The sequence below is a fragment of the Medicago truncatula genome, chromosome 5, assembly GCF_003473485.1.
Source record: "Medicago truncatula cultivar Jemalong A17 chromosome 5, MtrunA17r5.0-ANR, whole genome shotgun sequence".
In the NCBI taxonomy this organism is placed as follows: Eukaryota; Viridiplantae; Streptophyta; class Magnoliopsida; order Fabales; family Fabaceae; genus Medicago; species Medicago truncatula.
This window is the reverse complement of record NC_053046.1, coordinates 27,852,373-27,871,805: the sequence shown is the minus strand read 5'-3', so window position 1 is coordinate 27,871,805 and position 19,433 is coordinate 27,852,373. Positions and strand designations below refer to the sequence as shown.

At 32.2% G+C, this 19,433-nt stretch overlaps 1 protein-coding gene and 1 long non-coding RNA gene across 2 annotated transcripts; both read right to left on the bottom strand.

Moving 5' to 3' along the window:
* Positions 1–9,656: 9,656 nt before the first annotated feature.
* On the bottom strand, positions 9,657–10,293 carry LOC11435465 (uncharacterized). Its single transcript, XR_003012564.2, has 2 exons — positions 10,141–10,293; positions 9,657–10,023 (listed from the first exon to the last, which is right to left on the bottom strand). It is a non-coding gene; the product is annotated as an uncharacterized lncRNA (long non-coding RNA).
* A 6,473-nt stretch (positions 10,294–16,766) lies between these two features.
* Positions 16,767–18,452, bottom strand: LOC11427361 (exopolygalacturonase). The gene is made up of 2 exons (XM_003615033.2): positions 18,072–18,452; positions 16,767–17,045 (listed from the first exon to the last, which is right to left on the bottom strand). The coding sequence occupies exons 1-2, from the start codon at positions 18,450–18,452 to the stop codon at positions 16,767–16,769; spliced, it is 660 nt and encodes a 219-aa protein (XP_003615081.2).
* Positions 18,453–19,433: the final 981 nt, after the last annotated feature.

Sequence of the window (19,433 nt, the reverse complement as noted above, 5' to 3'; positions counted from 1 at the left end):
TTAGGACCATAAAATAAATGGAATTTTAGATTCTGAACATAACAGAACTATTAACAAAGACAAGTCATTCTCAACTTAGCTTACAAAGAACAGAATTGTAAAAAGCCTAAGCAGTAAATATTAGGACAACTGAAGCACAAGTTCAGCAGTAAACAAAATTATGTGTGAATTACCAAGGAAATCAATTGAGTTCCGGCAGAAGATTGCTAAAAGTTGACTAAAAGCACAAGATTTCACCAGAAAAGCAGTTAAAGATATAGTTTACATGTATGATCTATCTAACCAATTTTAAATGGTATACTAAACTATTCATTGTTATTATATTCCCTTTTGGTCCAAAGAATAACATCTAACTCAATCTAATAACAGTAATGTGCAAAAAAAGAAGGCAAACAGAATCATTTTGATTCATATCATGAGGTTAGTCATATACACAAAATAACAGTAATGTCCAAAGATTTAGGTTAGTCATATACACAAAATATGTCATTTTATCAACTTGTCACACAGAACAATTAATAGAAGATAACAAAGTACTTCAATCATACATCAACACAAGCACAAAGAGAACTAGTAACAATACATGAAGGTAAATGTGATATGAAACTGTTACAAACATGTTCAGATTTGGTGCTGGTGCTGTACGGATTACGTAATCCGGATTGCACCATGGAAAAAAGGGTGTTTAGGGGGTTTTCGGATTATGTAATCCGGAAACATCATGTAACGCACCCTATTTTGGAAGTTTCCGGATAACAAAATCCGGAAAAATCCGTAACTCCATTTTTCACCCTATAACAAAGGAAAACACCATTCCGAATTATGAAATCCGGAAACCGCAAGGGCATTTTTGGAAAAAACACATGGCGCACGAGAAACTTATAGGGTGGAAAAAATAATACTCAAATATGAAGACAAAAGATTCATCTTGTAAAATATATTAAGGTGTAAAGTTTGACTGATTGAATATGGCTTCACTGCGAAAGTTTTTTTTGTTTGGGAAGTAGGAAGAGGATGTATACCAATATACTAGCATTCGGTTTTAGTTTTTTTCTTCATCTTTTTTTCCCTTAATTATATTAGTTATCTATCAATTCTGAGACTTAATTGATTAGTGATTAAATTAATTAATAAAGATATTAGATTTTTATTTAGATAATTGATATGGACTCAATTTGAGTGAATGTCTAGATGGTCCATTAATGAAATAATGAAAAAACCCTAATGGTCATCACACTATATAAGAGGCTATGATCCCCAATATATCGGAAACGACAAACTCTCTCTTCTCCCATCTGAAGAGAACTTATGGTATAAATGTACCGGTTGAGAAAGAACCAAATCAATTGCCGCTAACCTTTGTTGTATTTCAGATTAGATCATCTCCTCTCTCTGTTTCAGATCGTTGTTGTTGAGAGGCCCGTCATCAAAGCTTCATTAAGGTATTCCTAATACCTAATTATTGGTGAAGTTTAGTATGGGAAAGGAAACTTCTTTCCTTTCATGGGAAAGTTAAACCAGAACCATAGATATAATTGTTTTTTAATTGGATGGCTAGGATTTGTTACTGCAACTTGCTGGAAATTGTTGGCAGGTACGGGGAACAGCAGGCGTGGTCCCCACCTTCTCATTAAACAATAGTTTCTTATTTCTTAGTTATTATTCATGGACCTGCCATTTTGTTTTGGGCCTTTTAGTTGTAAATAACATTTTCGGCTAGGCATGTGTAGTTGCTAACAACACTACCAAATATAATTAGAGAAGAAATTAATAGGTCTTTTTTGGTAGTTTAATTAATAGGTTTTTAAAATAATATTAAAATGAAAAATAATGTTTGACATAAAATTAATAGGTCTGGATTATTTTATACGTAACATAAAATTATGTGACATAAATAACATTGTTTACATTAAATTAAATTATAGTGTTTATGAAATTTTATAAAATATTTGAAATAACATGATTATAAATTAAATTGGAAAATTCTATGATGAAGTCATGAAAATGACTTTTTTGGTGAAGTTAACACTATAACATCAAAAATATAACGAGTAACACCCCACATTTATTAGTCTTAAACTTATTATTTAGTGTTTTGCATTTTTTTTTAAGAAATTTAGTGTTGGGCATTACTAAGTAAAAAATTGAAATATTCAATGGGTATAGTTATACAGTGGTAGTATACCATTATTATTGATAATGCACTAGTTACGTGTTTTTTTTTATAAAATTGATTAATTAAAAAAAATAATAATCCTAAGAGGGGTTAAGTTAGTGACCCGAAGTTCCATAACCATCTTCCTCAAAATTATTACTACACCAACGCTAACACTCCACTTCTTCTTTACCCAACTCCATTAACACCCAACTTCAATTTTATTTCAGCCTAATTTATTTATTTACCTTGTAGTTCCTTCAATTGATTTTATCATCTCTTTTTCAATTTCATTTTTTTTTAGAAAGGGGTAGGTGGGTATTCCATACAGGATTTGCAATTTCTCTATTCCACCGCCATAGCATCCTTAAAACTACCACAATCAAAATCATCAAGTAATAGAACAAAAGAAGAAGAATTGATGTTTAAAATGAATATTTACAATCTTAGAATAGTATATATACTTTGGATATTTTTTAAGGTTTTTTTGCTGGGTTTTGTTATGCTCTGCAGTGTTCTGGAATGTTTGAGAAGAAGAAGAATCGATGTTTTAATGCTTTAGTACTAAATGCAGGTGAGGATTACGTTGTGCTGTTGTGAGCAAATGGGGAGGTGGAGCAGGAATGTTACAAACAACTTTAAAAAACAAAATTGAGTTTTTTTTTTGTTTTTGGCATAGCCAGTTATAACTGACAGCTGTCCTGGGAGAAGGGACTTTCCCATGGTGGGAAAGAAGTTTCCTTTCCCAGGTTAAACTGCACCCTAATTATTAATACCGTAGATAAATCAAACATGTCCTAGATCCAATCATATTAATGTTCAATGTTTTTTTTGCTTCCACTATTAATTTAAAATTATTGAACATGTTTTATGAAATATGTTTTTATGTAGACCTAAATTCTAACAATAACTCGACAACTAGCCACCATCCAAATAAAGAAATATATTAAGGAACATACATATCATATCACATATATTGATCATCCTAGATTCAAAAATCTATCAACGGAATCTCCCTTTTCATGTGTCCAGATGTAGTATTTTTGCGGATATCTTCTTGAAGTCGGTGAATGATCGCACCAGCTGAGTTCTGAGGTATCCCTGAAAACAAGGCCGACAAAGAACCACACCTTCCTCCATAACCCTAATTCCCTATAGGTGTTAATCATTCTCTATATGGGCTCTGGACTTGAGATCTTTAATACTAGCCTCATTTTGTTCAATTTTAATGGAGTAATCCATTCTAGGGATCTATACCTCAATAGGAGTAAATGGGGGATATAAGGACCCGTGTCCGGTGAAGATTCATGTTAACGCAATGTCATGGAATGAAGATCGACTAGACCTTAGAACTAACAATTTCTTCTTATAATAAAGAAATAAACCGACAATATCTCCATTTAAGAGAAATATAAATTGAACATTTTAAAACTTAACTATTCAAGATAACATGATAGGTGGTTGTGTTAGAAAGAAAATGTGAAAGTTTCAATTGGAGGTTATTGTGATGGATCCAAAATCAAGAGAAGAAAATAATCTAATTATAATATTTAGTTAGTGTCTTATTTCATTTCATTACCAACATCTTAGAGTACAAAGGCATAATTAAAAGATTTATGAAATTAAGAAAATGAAAATAATTTAAAATACAAATATTGGGTGTGAGCAGAATAACTAAATGGAAACTGTCGAATATTCTAGCATAAGATACATTTCATAAATCTTTTTGTCGTTTGATAACTCATTCTTCATTGCATGAAAATGCATGTACTCATGCATGTACTCTCTTGGATCTATTACTATTTCTTCGCAAAGAAATAACATTCGTTTTTAACGCACTTCCATACATACGTTTTCAATAGACTTTTTTGACAATCATCATCGGTTTTACATTCAAATTTAAGATACGCTGTAATGAAAAATATGATAAAATAATATTACAAAATTGAGATAAAATATTGTGTACAAACTAGAGTAAAAAAAAGATACCTAAAAAGTATGAAAAAATAGCTTACCAACAACGTTCTTTTCAACAAGAAATAAGAGAATAAATATAATCATAGCATACACAAACTCAAAAATTTTAGCCATATTTTTCTCTCTTTGCATGTACCAAACATATAATATTATTTGATCACTTTATAGTGTACAAAGAGAATGATTTTCGGATAAAATTTTATTAATCTAGCGTTTATAGTTTTAAATAAGCCTCCCTAAAATTTGAATGATTATTAAATGTCTCTTAATGAGCTCATTGTGTTACATTTGTTCCTTTACACACATACTAAAAGGAAAACGTAAAACTTTAATCATTACAATTATTATTTTTAATTAAATTTCAACCTTTGATGATAGAAAGGGGAAACTAAAAAAAATAGTTTAAACATAGTGAAGTGATTGATGACATGTCATCTTACGTTATTCTTAGCATTTTTTTTTGGTTATTTTATGTAGGTTTTACCAGCATAAGAGAGGAGTATTAGAACGGTTGCTTATGATTTTGAGACATTTGTAATGTTTTCTATTTTGAGTTTGTAATTCTGTTATTCCCGATACATAGCAATTTTAGGATGTTTTTAATGGTATTCACGAAGATTTGTGAAGTTCTTGGGAAGATGAAGAATGAAGATTCAAGAGGCCTCATAAGACTTTACAAAGGGAGAAATTTTGTTCCTAAGTTCCAAGGCATTTTACATAGAAGCAGACACCTAAAAAAACGAAGAAACAAGTGTTTTCAGCACCGGATAACACTCACATGCGGCCAACGCACACGAGGAGGTACTAGGCACCCAAAAACTTTGCACTGGGGCTCCTGACTTGGCACTCACATGCGCCTGGCGCATGGTACCATGCGCATGTGCCTTGCGGACCAAGGCGCTGTTTTGTGACTTTTTGTGCCCAAAAGCCTGCGTTTTTAGCCCAAAATCAGGTGGAAACTTTCCGAATAAATACCGCCTGCGTTTTGTAACTAAATCTTTTTAGGCTAGAGTTCTAGATGAACCTCTATGTTATTTGTTGGACATTTTTTTAATTAAAAGTCGTTTATTAAGTTATTTTCTGTTTGCTTTTAGTTTTGCTGTAATGCGTAAGAGTTGTCTCCTCTGGAGCATAACCCTGATTTAGACACTTAGGTAGTGACAGAGTCTAATATTGATAGTTATATCTTGATATTTATATCTGTCTAACTTGGAAGTAATTAATTATTAACTAGTGACAGAGTCTAATATTGATAGTTATATCTTGATACTTAGGAGGTGACATAACTAATATTGATGCAGATCTGCTGAAATCTGGTAGTAAGTAGTTAGTAATTAAGGAAACAAGTGACTTCACAACTTAAATCAGTCTAGCAACTCCATTCTCCTCGCACCTTAGTAAGGTAGACGCTGATAGGGCTGCCCGTTTGTAGGATGAGAAAACCTTTAGGAACACTGGCCACCATACCTTTGGAAATTTAGGAACGCCAATTTAAGTCTATGTTTCAATCACTCCTAAGGGAGTAAGACCCAACACGTAAGGATGACTGTGTGAGTTGCAGGTGCAACTCAACAGGCAGAGGGATAAACCAAAATCAACTGAGAGAGTAAGACCCCGCACGTAAGGATCATCGTTTGGCCAACAGGTGCAACTTGACAAACCGATTAGGTTATCACGTCTTGACGAACTCATCACTTAGACAGTCTACTTAAAATAATTGAACGCAACTTGACTGTTAATTAATTTTAAGAAATGAATAGAGGAGATTCAAAGAATCCTAACTGCCGCTAATTAACATTATGCAATCAAACAAGTAAACTTGTTTTGTTGCAAACATATTAAATTGCAAACTCTAAACCCTTATCTCTTTTGTTTTAATTTGTTCTAAAACAAGTAACGAGAATTCTTTAGATGAAATGACAATTCTTGTGGATAAGACACTTTACTTATTATTTTATTAATTGGTAAATAATTTGATACACTTTCCTAATCGGACCATAGTAATCACAATTAATAATACAAAATTGGAGAGATGACATAGTTTTGCAAAATCTGAACTCATAGTAGAATTTTTTTTAATGTATAAAATCACTTAACGATAGGATGAGTATAAAATTTTCTAGTTCCATTATTTATTCAACACTCCCAATCAGATAAATTCTTTGATTCACGTTTATATACAAAATAAATTAAGATTTATGTAAAGGTTTTGGTTTCTCCGATATAGGATTCCCGTCGATGTATTGGGAATTCCTCAATTGACTCGTCAATATTTATGCAAATTAATCTGGTATTTCCTCCGTTCCTATTTTTAAGAAAAAATTTACTTTTTAAATTTATTATGTAATTAACATATCTTGTTTACAATATAGATCAAATACATCAAAAAAGTCAAATGTTTTTTTTTAAATAACTAAAAAACAATTTTTTGAACTTGTTATTTTTTATTTCAAACCAAAATTTGAAGTTTAAAGTTTGAGGTCATTATGAATGTGTAACATCACAACTATGTCAGAACCCCACAAACCAACAATAATTTTCAAAGTTAAAACCACAACAAAAAGAAACATGTGAAAATCAGTTTGTTTTTCTTTTTTTGGCTCTTCAAGATGTTAGTGAAAATCTCAGAGTCACGTTTTCATTGTTCATCGGTTTATGTGTTAACTCAAGGTCTTTTTGTAAAACAAGATGGCTATGTGGAGGGTAGTTGGATAGATTATCAGCAGACATGTTGGTGGCACAAACCCTCTCGGCAATTGGCAAGTCAATTGGAACATTTGCGAAGCCAAGGATCCATTGAACCAACGTTTATTAACATCATAAGCACATACACTCCTCGGATTAGGTGTGTCCTGGTGTCAGACACGTATCGTGTCCGACACCGATACATATAATTACACTGAATTAATTGATTTTCTCAAATTATTTGCGGTATCGGCATATCAGTGTCCATGTCGTGTCCAGTGTCCGTATCTGTGTCTGATAGACATTGACTAATACATTATTGCATGCTCTAATTTGACAACATCAGGATAAACATCTCGGTGGACCCCTATTGGAAACTAAATTGAAGAGAAATTAATTGTGAAAGAAAGAAACTAATTAAACCTGTAATTGCAGTTAGAAAATAATGATAATGAAGATAAAGAACCTTTGTTTTTCCATAATCAGCACAGGTGAGTGATCCACGACTAACCCATCTGATTCAATATGCTGAATCTCCGATTCTATTAGAGCCTCCATCCTAGCTCTTTCTCTGTCTCTCACATCTCGTCTTTACCCTCTTTAACAGGACCATACATCACTGGAAAAGCTATGTGACTCCATTTGAAGCTAAATACTAAAACAAAATAGGTACCGAATCAATATGTTACACTAGCCCTATTTAAGGGATTGGTATGGGCCGGGCCGTCCCCGTGAAATAGGAGGCTCGACTCTCATTTTAAAATAGGCTAATAGTAAAATAAAACGTAATTTTTTTGTGTAGCTAAATTTCATTAAAAAAATCAGAATCAGAAGAAGTTCTAAACATGAAAGGAATTAAAAAAAATTAAGTGAAAGAGGTGAAATTTATCTAACGGTGTCGTTTGGATTTGTCACTCCTGATCTGTTGTGGAAAAGGGGTAAAACGAATGGTTTATACGAAGAAAAAAATGATTGTTGTGATTCTTTCAATGATTAAGTGATTATACAAATTATGGGTGGTTTGATAGGATCCGATTTATGTACAAAAAGAAGAACTAGAATCTAGAAAAAAAACTCAAACGAGTACTAAAGGATATAAAGATATAACATATATATTTTTTATTTAAGTTGGGGGTAGGTATTAGATTTAATTTTTCGTTAGAGGCCCGGCCTGATTGAACACCTTGCACACCCTCAAGACCGGGCCTGGGTATGGGGGATATAACTCGACAAGTAGCCACTGTCCAGTAAATGGTCCCCCATTTTTAGACCACCACGGGTGGCAACGCCTCCATAGTTGGGTGAAGGGGGAACTGTCCTTTGGCTAAGAACTGGTTGCCACAAGTTGACTAGGTCGCATTAAGATACGACAAATTAAAAATATATATATATATATATATGCGAAACACTTGCAAAATAAATATTTGAATGACAATAAAGGAGTCTCATTAAAGTATGATGGACTAGCGTACACCGATACCCAGAATCTATAAAAAGCATTAATATGTATTATTGATGGTTACAAACAAAGGCCAGACTCATACATACATCATGACCCAGATAAATAAATATACCAAGGAACATACATATAATATCACATATATTGATCATCCTAGATAAAAAATCTATCAGCGGAATCTCTCTGTATATGATCTCCCTTTTCACGAGTCCAGATGTAGTATTTTTGCGGATATCTTCTTGGAGTCCGGTGAATGATCGCGCCAGCTGAGTTCTGAGGTATCCCTGAAAGCAAGGCCGACAAAGAACCACACCTTCCTCCATGACCCCAATTCCTGCTAGGTGTTAATCATTCTCCATAAGGGCTTTGGACAATTTCAATGGAGTCATCCATTCTAGGGACCCATACCTCAATAGGAGTACCAAGAGGGAATATAAGAACCTCTATCTTAAAAGATGATCTGTCCACCATCGGGAACCTCATGAGATTCATGTTAACACAATGCCATGGAATGAAGATCGACTAGACCGACCCCAAAGTCCTAGTTTGGACAAGGAGGATAGTCTTGACTCGCCTTACCTTCTTCATGCCACAAAACTACTTCCGAGGAATTAAAGTCTCCTTCTCAAAAGTATAACAACATGTCCCCTTCTCAAAAAATCCACATGGAAACCATTATCCCGATTGGAGTAAACAATGGGAATCGTCCGACCCCAAAATTTTCCGTTTGAGAAGCTGGACACCGGACTCAATCACAGTACCTTCACTTGTGTGTGTGAGTTTATAATGACTTTGTCATTTCGTCTATCTACCAAAAAAAAAAAAATGAAGCTATAACAAAACACAAGGAAGGGAGGGGGTCATGCTATTTTAATAATTTGAAAATATATACTATTACAACTTTGGTCAATCCTTTGTTTGAAACACATTATTTTAAAAATTGTTTTGTAAGACACTTGAGTAAATACTTTGTCTAAAACACATTATCTAAATTTTCATAAATCAACGAATAGCTTTAAATTTTTAAACAAGAAAAATAAACATCAAATTTGTACATGCACCCTAAACCCTTCTCCAAAAGACTCCAAAAGTTGGATAAATAAAATTCTATATTCTAGACAATTATTTTATAATCATTGGAACTAATAATTTCTTCTTATAAGAAAGAAATGAACTGACAATCTCTCTATTTAAGAGAAATATAAATTGAATTGTTCACATAGTCTTAAGTGTAATAATATTGTGATATAAAATTAAAGTTATAGGATTTGAAGTAAAATATTATTTTTAAGACTTAACTATTCAAGATAACATGATAGGTGGTGTTGGAAAAAAAAAGGTGAAAAGTTTCAATTGGAGGTCATTGCTACGCATCCAAAATCAAGAGAGAAGGAAATAATTTAATTATAATATTTATTTTAGTGTATTATTTCATTACATTACCAACATCTTAGAGTACAAATACATAATTGAAAGATTTGTGAAATGAAAATAATTTTTAAAATACAAATATTGGGTGTGAGCACAATAACTCAATGGAAACTATGGAATATTCTAGCATAAGACTCATTGCACATAAACCTTTTTGTTGTTTGATAACTCATTCTTCAGTGCATGTACTCTCATGGATCATCATCATCCTCATACATCCCAAACAAATGGCATCCGTTTTTAACACACTTCCATGCAAACATTTCCAATTGACTTTTTGGACAATCATCATCGGTTTGACATTCAATAATATATGCTGTAACAAAAAAAAAGGATAAAATAATATTACAAAAATGAGATAAAATATTGTATACAAACTATAAAGTATAAAATAAAATAAAGAATACTTGAAAAGTATGAAAAAATAGCCTACCAGCAAAGTTATTTTCAACAAGAAATAAGAGAATGAATATAATCATAGCATACACAAACTCGAAAGTTTTAGCCATATTTTTCTCTTTTTGCATGTACCAAACATATATTATTTGATCACTTTATACTGTATATAAAGCAATTATTTTCTGATAAAAATTAATTAATTAAACGTTTATAAAGTTGTAAATAAGCCTCCTTAAAATTTGAATGATTATTATATGTCTCTTAAGTAAATCAATGTGTTGCATTTATTCCTTTAGCACACTTGCTAAAAAGAAAACGTAAAAACTTTAATCATTACAATTATTATTTTTAATTAAACTTTTTTTTTGGTACATTTTTAATTAAACTTCAACCTTTGATGATAGAAAGGGGAAACTAAAAATAAATAAAATAATTGGACCATAGCAAAGTAATTACTATTAATAATACAAAATCGGGAAGATGGCATAGTTTTGCAAAAGTTGAACTCATAGTAGGAATTTTTATGTATAAAATCATTTAACGATAGGATATGAGTATAAAATTTTCTATTTGCATTATTTATTCAACATTCTCAATCAGATAAATTCTTTGAACGAAACAACCGGCTATTCAAAAGTGTTGTAACATTAGTTCCCCGTTTGTTAGACAAGGTGAAATTGTTATTGTTAGTATGGCTGAAAGCCAAAAATGTTATGTTAATTTGTGTTTGGCACGCAGAGGTGGTGGTCAAGCTCTTTAGCTTGTTTGGGTATTGGCTAACTACTCTCGTGTTCTTCTTTCGTTTGTGATAAACTCTGTTATATTGTAATAGTTATCTAGGCACACCTTGTGCTTGGTAACTGCTTTTGGTTTTGGTTATTTAATTCCATTTTGGTTTCTTCAAAAAAAGAAACATTTATAGAAATTCGGGCAAGAATTGATTTTCGCTACTTTTAAGTGGAAAAAGCTCGTTTTTTAGTCCAACTTCAGGTGGAAACTTTCCCTATAAATACCAAGCATTTCATTCATAATTTCTCATTCATAGCGAAGCGCTTCAAGAGGAAGGTAAGCACTAGAAGCTTCAAAGGAGAAGTTCAGTCGTCAGTCCGAGTCTTTAAGATATATTTTATTTCTTTTGTAATTTGTCGGTAGTTACCATTAGTAACTAAATCTTTTTAGGCTAGGGTTCAAAGATCAACTCTATTTTTTTTTGTTGGATATTTTATTTAATTTAAAGTTTTTATTAAGTTATATTTTGAATCCTATTTAATTTTATTGTCGTGCGTAAGATTTGTCTTCTCTGAAGCGAATAACATTGAGATAAAGTTACTTAGGGAGGTGACATATCTAATATTGGTGAATACCTGCCTGAATCAAGAAGTAACTAAAACAACGAATACGGTAATTAGCGAAACAAGTGACTTCATGACTTAAATCAGCCCAATAACTTCCTTCTTATTTCATCCTTGGTAAGGTAGGCGAGATAGGGTTGCCAATTTGTAGAACTACCAAGAAGGAGAGTGTGTTGATGTCCTTCTAAGATTCAATAGATGATGGTACCTGTATGACGCAGAGAATTTAGGAACTCTAATATCCGTTATTGTTTCAATTACCTCTGAGAAAGTAAGAACCTGCATGTACCTCTACACGTGTATGTGTATGACAACCCTAAACACTGAAACCTGTAGAAACTCTAGTGTAATGATTGGAACTGGCAGATGGAAGGAAATGAACTCATACCTCTGAGAGAGGAAAACCCCACACGTACCTACCCTTATGATCAGCATGTGCAACTTGACAGCTAGTGGATAGTGAAACCCCCACTAACTCATCACTTAGATAGAAAACACTGAATAAAACTTGATTGTTAAGTAATTCTAACATATAAATAGATGGGATTCAAAGTATCCTAACCGCCGCTAACATTCTGCAATCAAAACAACTAAATCTTGCTCTGTTGCAAATAGATCAAATTGCAAAACCCATTTACCCTTTATCTTTTAATGTTTTATTTATTTTAATTGTTCCCAAGTTAGTAACACAATTTACTTAGTTGAAAGAAAAATCAATGTGGATACGATACGATACTTAACTTTATTACTTAATAAACAATTTGGTACACTTGCCTAAATCCGACTCAGTCACTTAGAAAGTATATAGGTCTTAGAGGTTAAGGGTTAAGGATTATAGGGAATATTTCAACAAAATTGGTGTTGTTCCAACACCTAAAGCCTCCCGAATATGGATCCTAACTTAAATAACCATTGCGCCATAGTCTTGAATTAATGTTTCTTAGTAGTCCTCAAGTAGTTTATATATCCATTCGGACACCATCTATAGTCATGCATCAAGTAGCTTAGTTGATGAATATAAGCGAAAAATAAATAAAGGGATCAACAATGGTTAAACCTTGAAAAATCAAAAAGAAAAAAACGCTTCTATGCACAAAGTGTGCAAATTCAAAAGAAAGACGTGTTAAAAATGCTAACCAATTTTCCTACCATATGTGTGACAATAATATAGATACTCAAGGGTCTTAATGTAACCGTCTCAAATGAAAGAGGATGAATGAAATAAGAGTAAGAGACTAAGATACAACATGATGATTTAAGTTAGTATGTCGGGGGGAGACTTTTGTCCGCAAAGTGCAGTTTGTGTTGTTACAATACCCTTGGTGTTGATCCTAGTACCTAGAGAATTAATCTTTGATTGATTCAACTTTGGAACCACATATGAGTATTTGTGATGTTATTTTTTTTCTTGAGTCCTTTTATGTTAAGTTGATGCATTTAATTTTTCCATTTGCAAGCTAAATTGTTTGAGGACAAGTAATGGTTCAAGTGTGAGGTAGTTTGATAACACGTAAAATACACTGTTTAAATAGCTTGATATTCAATTATTTTAAAGTATATTATTGTGGATTGCACGGTTACCGTTAGTGTTTTCCTTATGTTACAAGTACTTGAGTGTTGGACTTGGAAATGAAAATGGAGAAGAGAAGAAAAAAAAACTCAAAAAGGAAGCATGATGTCACTGACCGGGAAGCCAATTTTTTCCACGTTACACTTGTTTTTGATATGATCCAACTGTTGGTGCACATCTCCCGCATGATTTTAGGAGTTTTTAGTTATAAAATTAGTTTATAAAAAGAACCCAAACACTCAGTTTATGTACCTTTTTGCTATGATAAATTCCAAGACATACAGTGATTGGCTATACTATTCATTATTTATTCATTGCTTGCTAATGTGTCGCGTGATTGGCTTTAATAATATTGCTGCTGATGTTCATATTATTTCCTCTGTAACAAAAGAATAGTAAACTTGCATGCTTTTTCAAAAGAATAGTAATAGCAGTAATAATAAATAATACATTCTTTTTGCTAAAAAAAAAATTAATAATACATTCTTTGACTGTTCATTGCTATCTTTTATAAAAAAAAGTTTTTCATTGCTATATTTAAGTAAATGAAAATAAATATAAAATAAATTTTTGTGAGTAAATATTAATTTAATATTATAATATAAAAGATAAGTTAAATCATTAAACTCTAAATGTTGATTGAAAATGATGAATTTTCATTGAAAACAATTGAATGCTGAAATTAAAGAGAGAGAAGGCAAGGAAATATTTAGAGAGAGTAAAGAAAATAATTAGATGTGTGAGGTATATTGTGTTATTGTGCTTACATATAATCCAATGACTATAAATATTGATCCATTATGGACCAATACTTACACAAGTCCAGGCTAAATGGCACCACTAGCTTAGAAGGATACATTGTTGTGCATAGTGAGGGTCACAATTCTTAATTACAGTAGATTAACGTTAAAAATAGTGATGTGTGTATATACAGTGCTTGACATATTATCTTCTATTTGCAGGAACTTGCTATAAAAATGGAACTGGGTTTTGTTAATGCATATGGTAAACATGAGGACGAGTCTTCTCAACGGCTAAGGTACAACAACGGTCAAGACAAGATAAGCGACCTACCTAACCACATTATTGGTTCTATTCTTTCTTTTCTTCCTGCTAAAGAGGCCGTTAGCACTTGTGTTCTCTCAAAGAGGTGGAAAAACGTGTGGATATTTGTCACAAAACTTAGCTTTCAAGATAAACACCCTTTTCATTACACAAAAATAAAAAAAGCATAGTTTTTACAATTTGTAAATAGGGTACTATCTAATCTTAATAGTTCAACCATCGATAGTTTTTCTCTTTCTGTTCACTATGACTATGATGGTTGCGATATTAATGAGTTGGTTTCTTTCGTTTCAAGTCGAAGTGTCAAAAACATATGTTTAGAGTCACTTTTACCGAGTGAAGAACGCGTCTTCCAATCTAATTCCCTTTTCGAATGCCAGTTCTTAGAAGAATTAGTTATGAAAAATTGCATTGCGATATTTCCTTCCTTTGCTAGTCTTTCATCTCTCACAAGTCTTAAATTAACTAGAATCTTAGTTATTTGTTTCGATCGGAATAAACATTTAACACTTAAATTCCCAGTTCTCAGATTACTTGAGATAGAAGGAGGACGCACATGGTCAATTATAAAGAGTGTTACTTTTCATGTCCCTCTACTTGAAGTTTGTTCAATGGACTACGGTACTTGTGTAAGGTCAAATGCTAAAATTAAGATTTGTGCTTCACGTCTTACAAAGTTTTGTTATATTGGTTCTTTTCAATCAGAGATTATACTGCTAGAGGCAGTACACATTGCTTCTGCAAATATTATGCTACATGGTTCAAGTAGGAGGATGGAAGAAACAATGCATTTTGTTAGTAAGCTTCTCAGTATTAATGCAGCAAGTCTAAAGCTTTGTTTGCGTAGTAGGAAGGTATGTTTTCTTTCTTCGCTCAATGGCAGCAGACTTTCTTTGTTTAAAGAAAATATCTCTTCATTCAAATCGACGTTTAGTTCAGTAGTTATAGAATTTTTATCTTAGGTTACATAAGTTTCTTAAGAGAGTCGGGAATGCAGAATGCTGATGGTACTTATCTGTTATAGCATCAGTGATTTTGAATGGAAAGAATGTACAAAGCTGAGTTTAATTTTACTAAAACAAATTGTTACTTTACACTGGTAACTTTTCAATTTTATCTACTCTTACGTTAGTATCTTATTTTGCGTAAGGAAAACAAGTTTTTCCTTCAGTGCATCAACTTTATTAATTTGCGTAGTTAGTATTGTTCTAGACTGGGCAACGCCCAATCTGGGTTTAGACTTGGGTCGTCTAAGAAACATACACCGGGCAGACCATACCGACGGACATGACCCAACTCCCGCTGTATTATGGCCTGATTCATCAATCTTGACTGTCTAGTCCGGATCCAATACTATAACTCCTTCCAGATCATTACAAGTGTCCTCAAGGGATATCTGTTCAAGTGAAGGTCTAACGGTATAAAACCATACTTATTCCCTATGCAATACTACTGTACAATGTTGGATCATGTATGCCACATTTTACTGATAACTTGCCTCTCACTCTCTAACTTAGTTAGCGTCAGAGCACGTGCAAGTCCAGTGGAGAAGGACTCACGATGTACCTACAACAGAAACCTCCATCTTTGCAACCTCTACCAGTAGTCAGAGCATCAAACTCAGGCCTAGAAGGATCATTGACAACTTCACTGGCGAATGGAACCACAAACTCTCCTTAACCTCGACTGAGGGAGGAAACAACTGTTCCAATACACCTTAAATCCACTCCCAAAAACTCTTCTTCAATACAATATATATATTTTTTTGCACACATCAAAGACCTCCCAACATCTTAATGCCCCTACTTAAATCACAAGCTTGCATTACTAAGCTCGGCTTCTTCAATACAATATTTGGATTCTTCAAGTGAGAAAGATTTGTTTATATGCACAATATATACATTGACAAAACTAATGAATGCAGTTACCCAATTTTTACTATCATATACTAGACTATTACCCACGATATATTGTTTTCTTGATATTTTAGTCACACCAATAACGAAAGTCTAGGTCCGTCCTTTTCGTGGACTTTGTTTTTTAGGGATTGTGGACATTATTTCAACTAAATTCAAATACAATATAAAATATAAATGAGATTAATTAAAATAGATTGACGGTGTAAAACAACTTTACACCATCAACTAGTTAAATTCATTCAATTAGACACGTCATTTAAGTGTTAAAAATGGAAAATATCAAATAAAATCTTTTCTATAACAGTCTTCTACCCATTTCATTGAATTTGGACATTTGATTTAGTCATTTTCAATCTGCATTATGATGCGGCTACAAGTTACTTTGTTGATGTATGACTCCTCAAGTCTCTTAGAGTTGCAAAACTTAACAAGTTACTTTTTGGTTTTTAGTGGCCTGGAGATGTGCTGGACCATAAAAATAAAAACTGTATGAATAGTGATGGAAATGTAATAATTGTAATAATTGCATTAATCATCAATTAAGGAGAGGTTATTATAAATCGTTGCCAATCAATCATAATATTATACACAATAAATTATTAAGTGTGATTAACGTGGTATTATTACTGCAACAAGTCAACAACTAATCAAGATTGATCCCAACCCTGTTTGGGAGCTTATGACTCGAGGCATATAATTTTCAATAATCACTGTAACATATTTTCGTGCCACTAACTATCTAAAAGTTGATAAACTATATAACAATATATTTTCCAGCCAAATAATCAGCAAGAATCTCAAGAGTAATACCAACAACTTCCAAATATTCATAATTCTTGCGTAGGTCGAAAGAACCCGGTGCTGTTGAACGACATTGTTCGGCAATCAACCCCAGACCAGACATGTGGAACTTCATGTCATTGAAATTTCCAGCGGTGACTGAATCTTTGTCTTTGGTAAGAGCAAATAACACATCATCATAGTTCTCAGAACATATTGTATAACGTTGTCTCAAATCAACGTCGCTAGCGTTCTTTATGAGATCGTTAAAAAGGGTGATGGTATGTAACATTAGCCAAATTAATAACATCTAAAGAAAGTTTAACAAGACTTCTCCTCCTTTTGCTACTCCAGGAATTGAGTTTAAAATAAGCATACCATAAAAGGGGGAGAAGGTCTTGTTAAACTTTCTTTTGGCTACATCAACTCATATTAAATTTCTTAGTAAAATGTTCCGTGAGCATAGCTCGGTTGGTAGGACAATGCATTATTATATACAGGGCCGGAGTTCGAACCTCGGACACCCCACTTATTCATCTTATAAGGTGAATTTTAACCACAAAAATAATTTCTTAGTAAAGATTATTAGTAATAAATGAGGTATAATGCATATTCGGGTCAACTAGCATATATTTATTCCATTATGATTTGTTTTTTAAAATTTGTTTTGTGACTTTGAATATGTCTAAGAAAAAGTCTATATACATTATCTTAAATGTCAATTTTTTTTCCTTTCGGTTAATGTAATACAATTTTTTCCATTTCAAACAAATATTTTTTTCCAGGTTGTTTCATCCATAAATTAAGGGGATATTTATTGTGATCACTTACTTTTGCCTTTGCATCTCTAAATTTTCACACCTCTTCGAAATGCATTCCAATTTTTCAAAAGCCTCCTCTAAATTACTATTTTATTTTGATCTTGCTTTTTTTTTTTTATTTATCTTATTCTCATTCTCATATTGTTGGTGTTGTTTCACTTCAGTTGGTTCACCGTGTATAATGTGACAACACTACTAGAAAAAGCAAAGAAAAATAGTGACGGAAGAAATAAAACCCCTTACAAATTCCTTAACTGTAAAATTTAGTGATGGAATTAGAGAGCAATTTCACGTTTTCCCTCTCTTTCTTTCAATCTATTTTATAATTTTCCTTTTGAAGTTTAGAGTAAAATGGAGTACAAGGAAAATAACGGTTGGTTGGTAGTTGATGGAATGTTTAATTTTATTTAGAGTAAATTACACTCCCCTGAATTTGAACAATAATGTTGATCAATTACAATGTGATACTCCACATTTTCCATCACAATATCCTCATATATGAAATTAGAAGCAACCACGGTTTTGTTCAATTGTGACTCATATGATTTGATTCTAACTCCATTACTCGTACCATTAAATGTGCAATTCTTAACAATTATGTCGGCAAGATCTTCTTCGTCTTCATACTTACCAAGACTTCCGATGTTTATTCCATGACCAGGACCACAATACACATCCATAATTTGAACATTTTTTAAACCCGAGAGCATAGAAATGCAGTCATTGCCCGTTCTAATGTTAACACTTGTGATATTTATACCCGTTGACTTTCCTATTTTGATGCCATCTGTGTTGGGGCTGTCACCGGGGGCTTTTATTTGTAGTTTTGTGAGTGTCATGTTGTTACATCTATACAACCCAAAATGACTTTGCTTGCTGTTGAAAGAATGCATATGATGTATATACCCATTGGTAATGTAATCAAATTTCATCGACTGTCATCTCCGAAAAAATATAAAACGTTAATTAAACGTGATATTAATGAAACACACTTTCATTAAGAGACATGCACTCACAACTTTAGCTATATCTATATTTCGGTCCAACCCCTATTTTTTTCACATGCTTCATTGTATTTATTTTTTTTAACTCTCCAATTCCTTAAAAATAGAGTTCATGTGACTTGAAGTTCAGTTGACTCATCATCAACCAAGTGAGTGTAATCATTTGGTTATTATATTTTTTTCTCTCATTTTAAATGAAAAGATAAGTTATTATAGATGAGCCCTGAGACAGGGTTTAAACTTTCAAATTCAATTCATAATTATAATAATAAAAAAATTACATTGCCCTTAATTATACTTACCCAAAAAAATTTATCCAATATTATAGATGATAAATATATAACTTTTTTAATAAATATAATAAATACTTGTCCCTAAAAAAACTTTTTAATATGATAAAAGTTATAAATATTTGAATTATAAAATTTTAGCATATATTTAAATATAGTTAAAATAAATTATTTACAATATTTCTATATTATGACCTTCGAATATAATAAAAAATATCATATATATGTATGAATCAATACATACCACATGTGTTTTCTCAGTTTAGGGGCAAAGTGCTCAAATATATTCACCCATATATATGCTATTTTGAATCAAATTGTAATCATAATTAATAAATTCCATGCATGAAATTAAGAGAGATAGCTGCAATTTAAGAGGGTTCATACTTCATATTAAAAAAAAGAATGGATAATGTGTGCAAATTTATTAACTTACAGTAGGAAGAGGACGACAATTTGGGTTCTTTTGACAATCATTCATTTTCCAAGCATAAGCTCCTTGAGCATCCAATGATCCACCTCCACC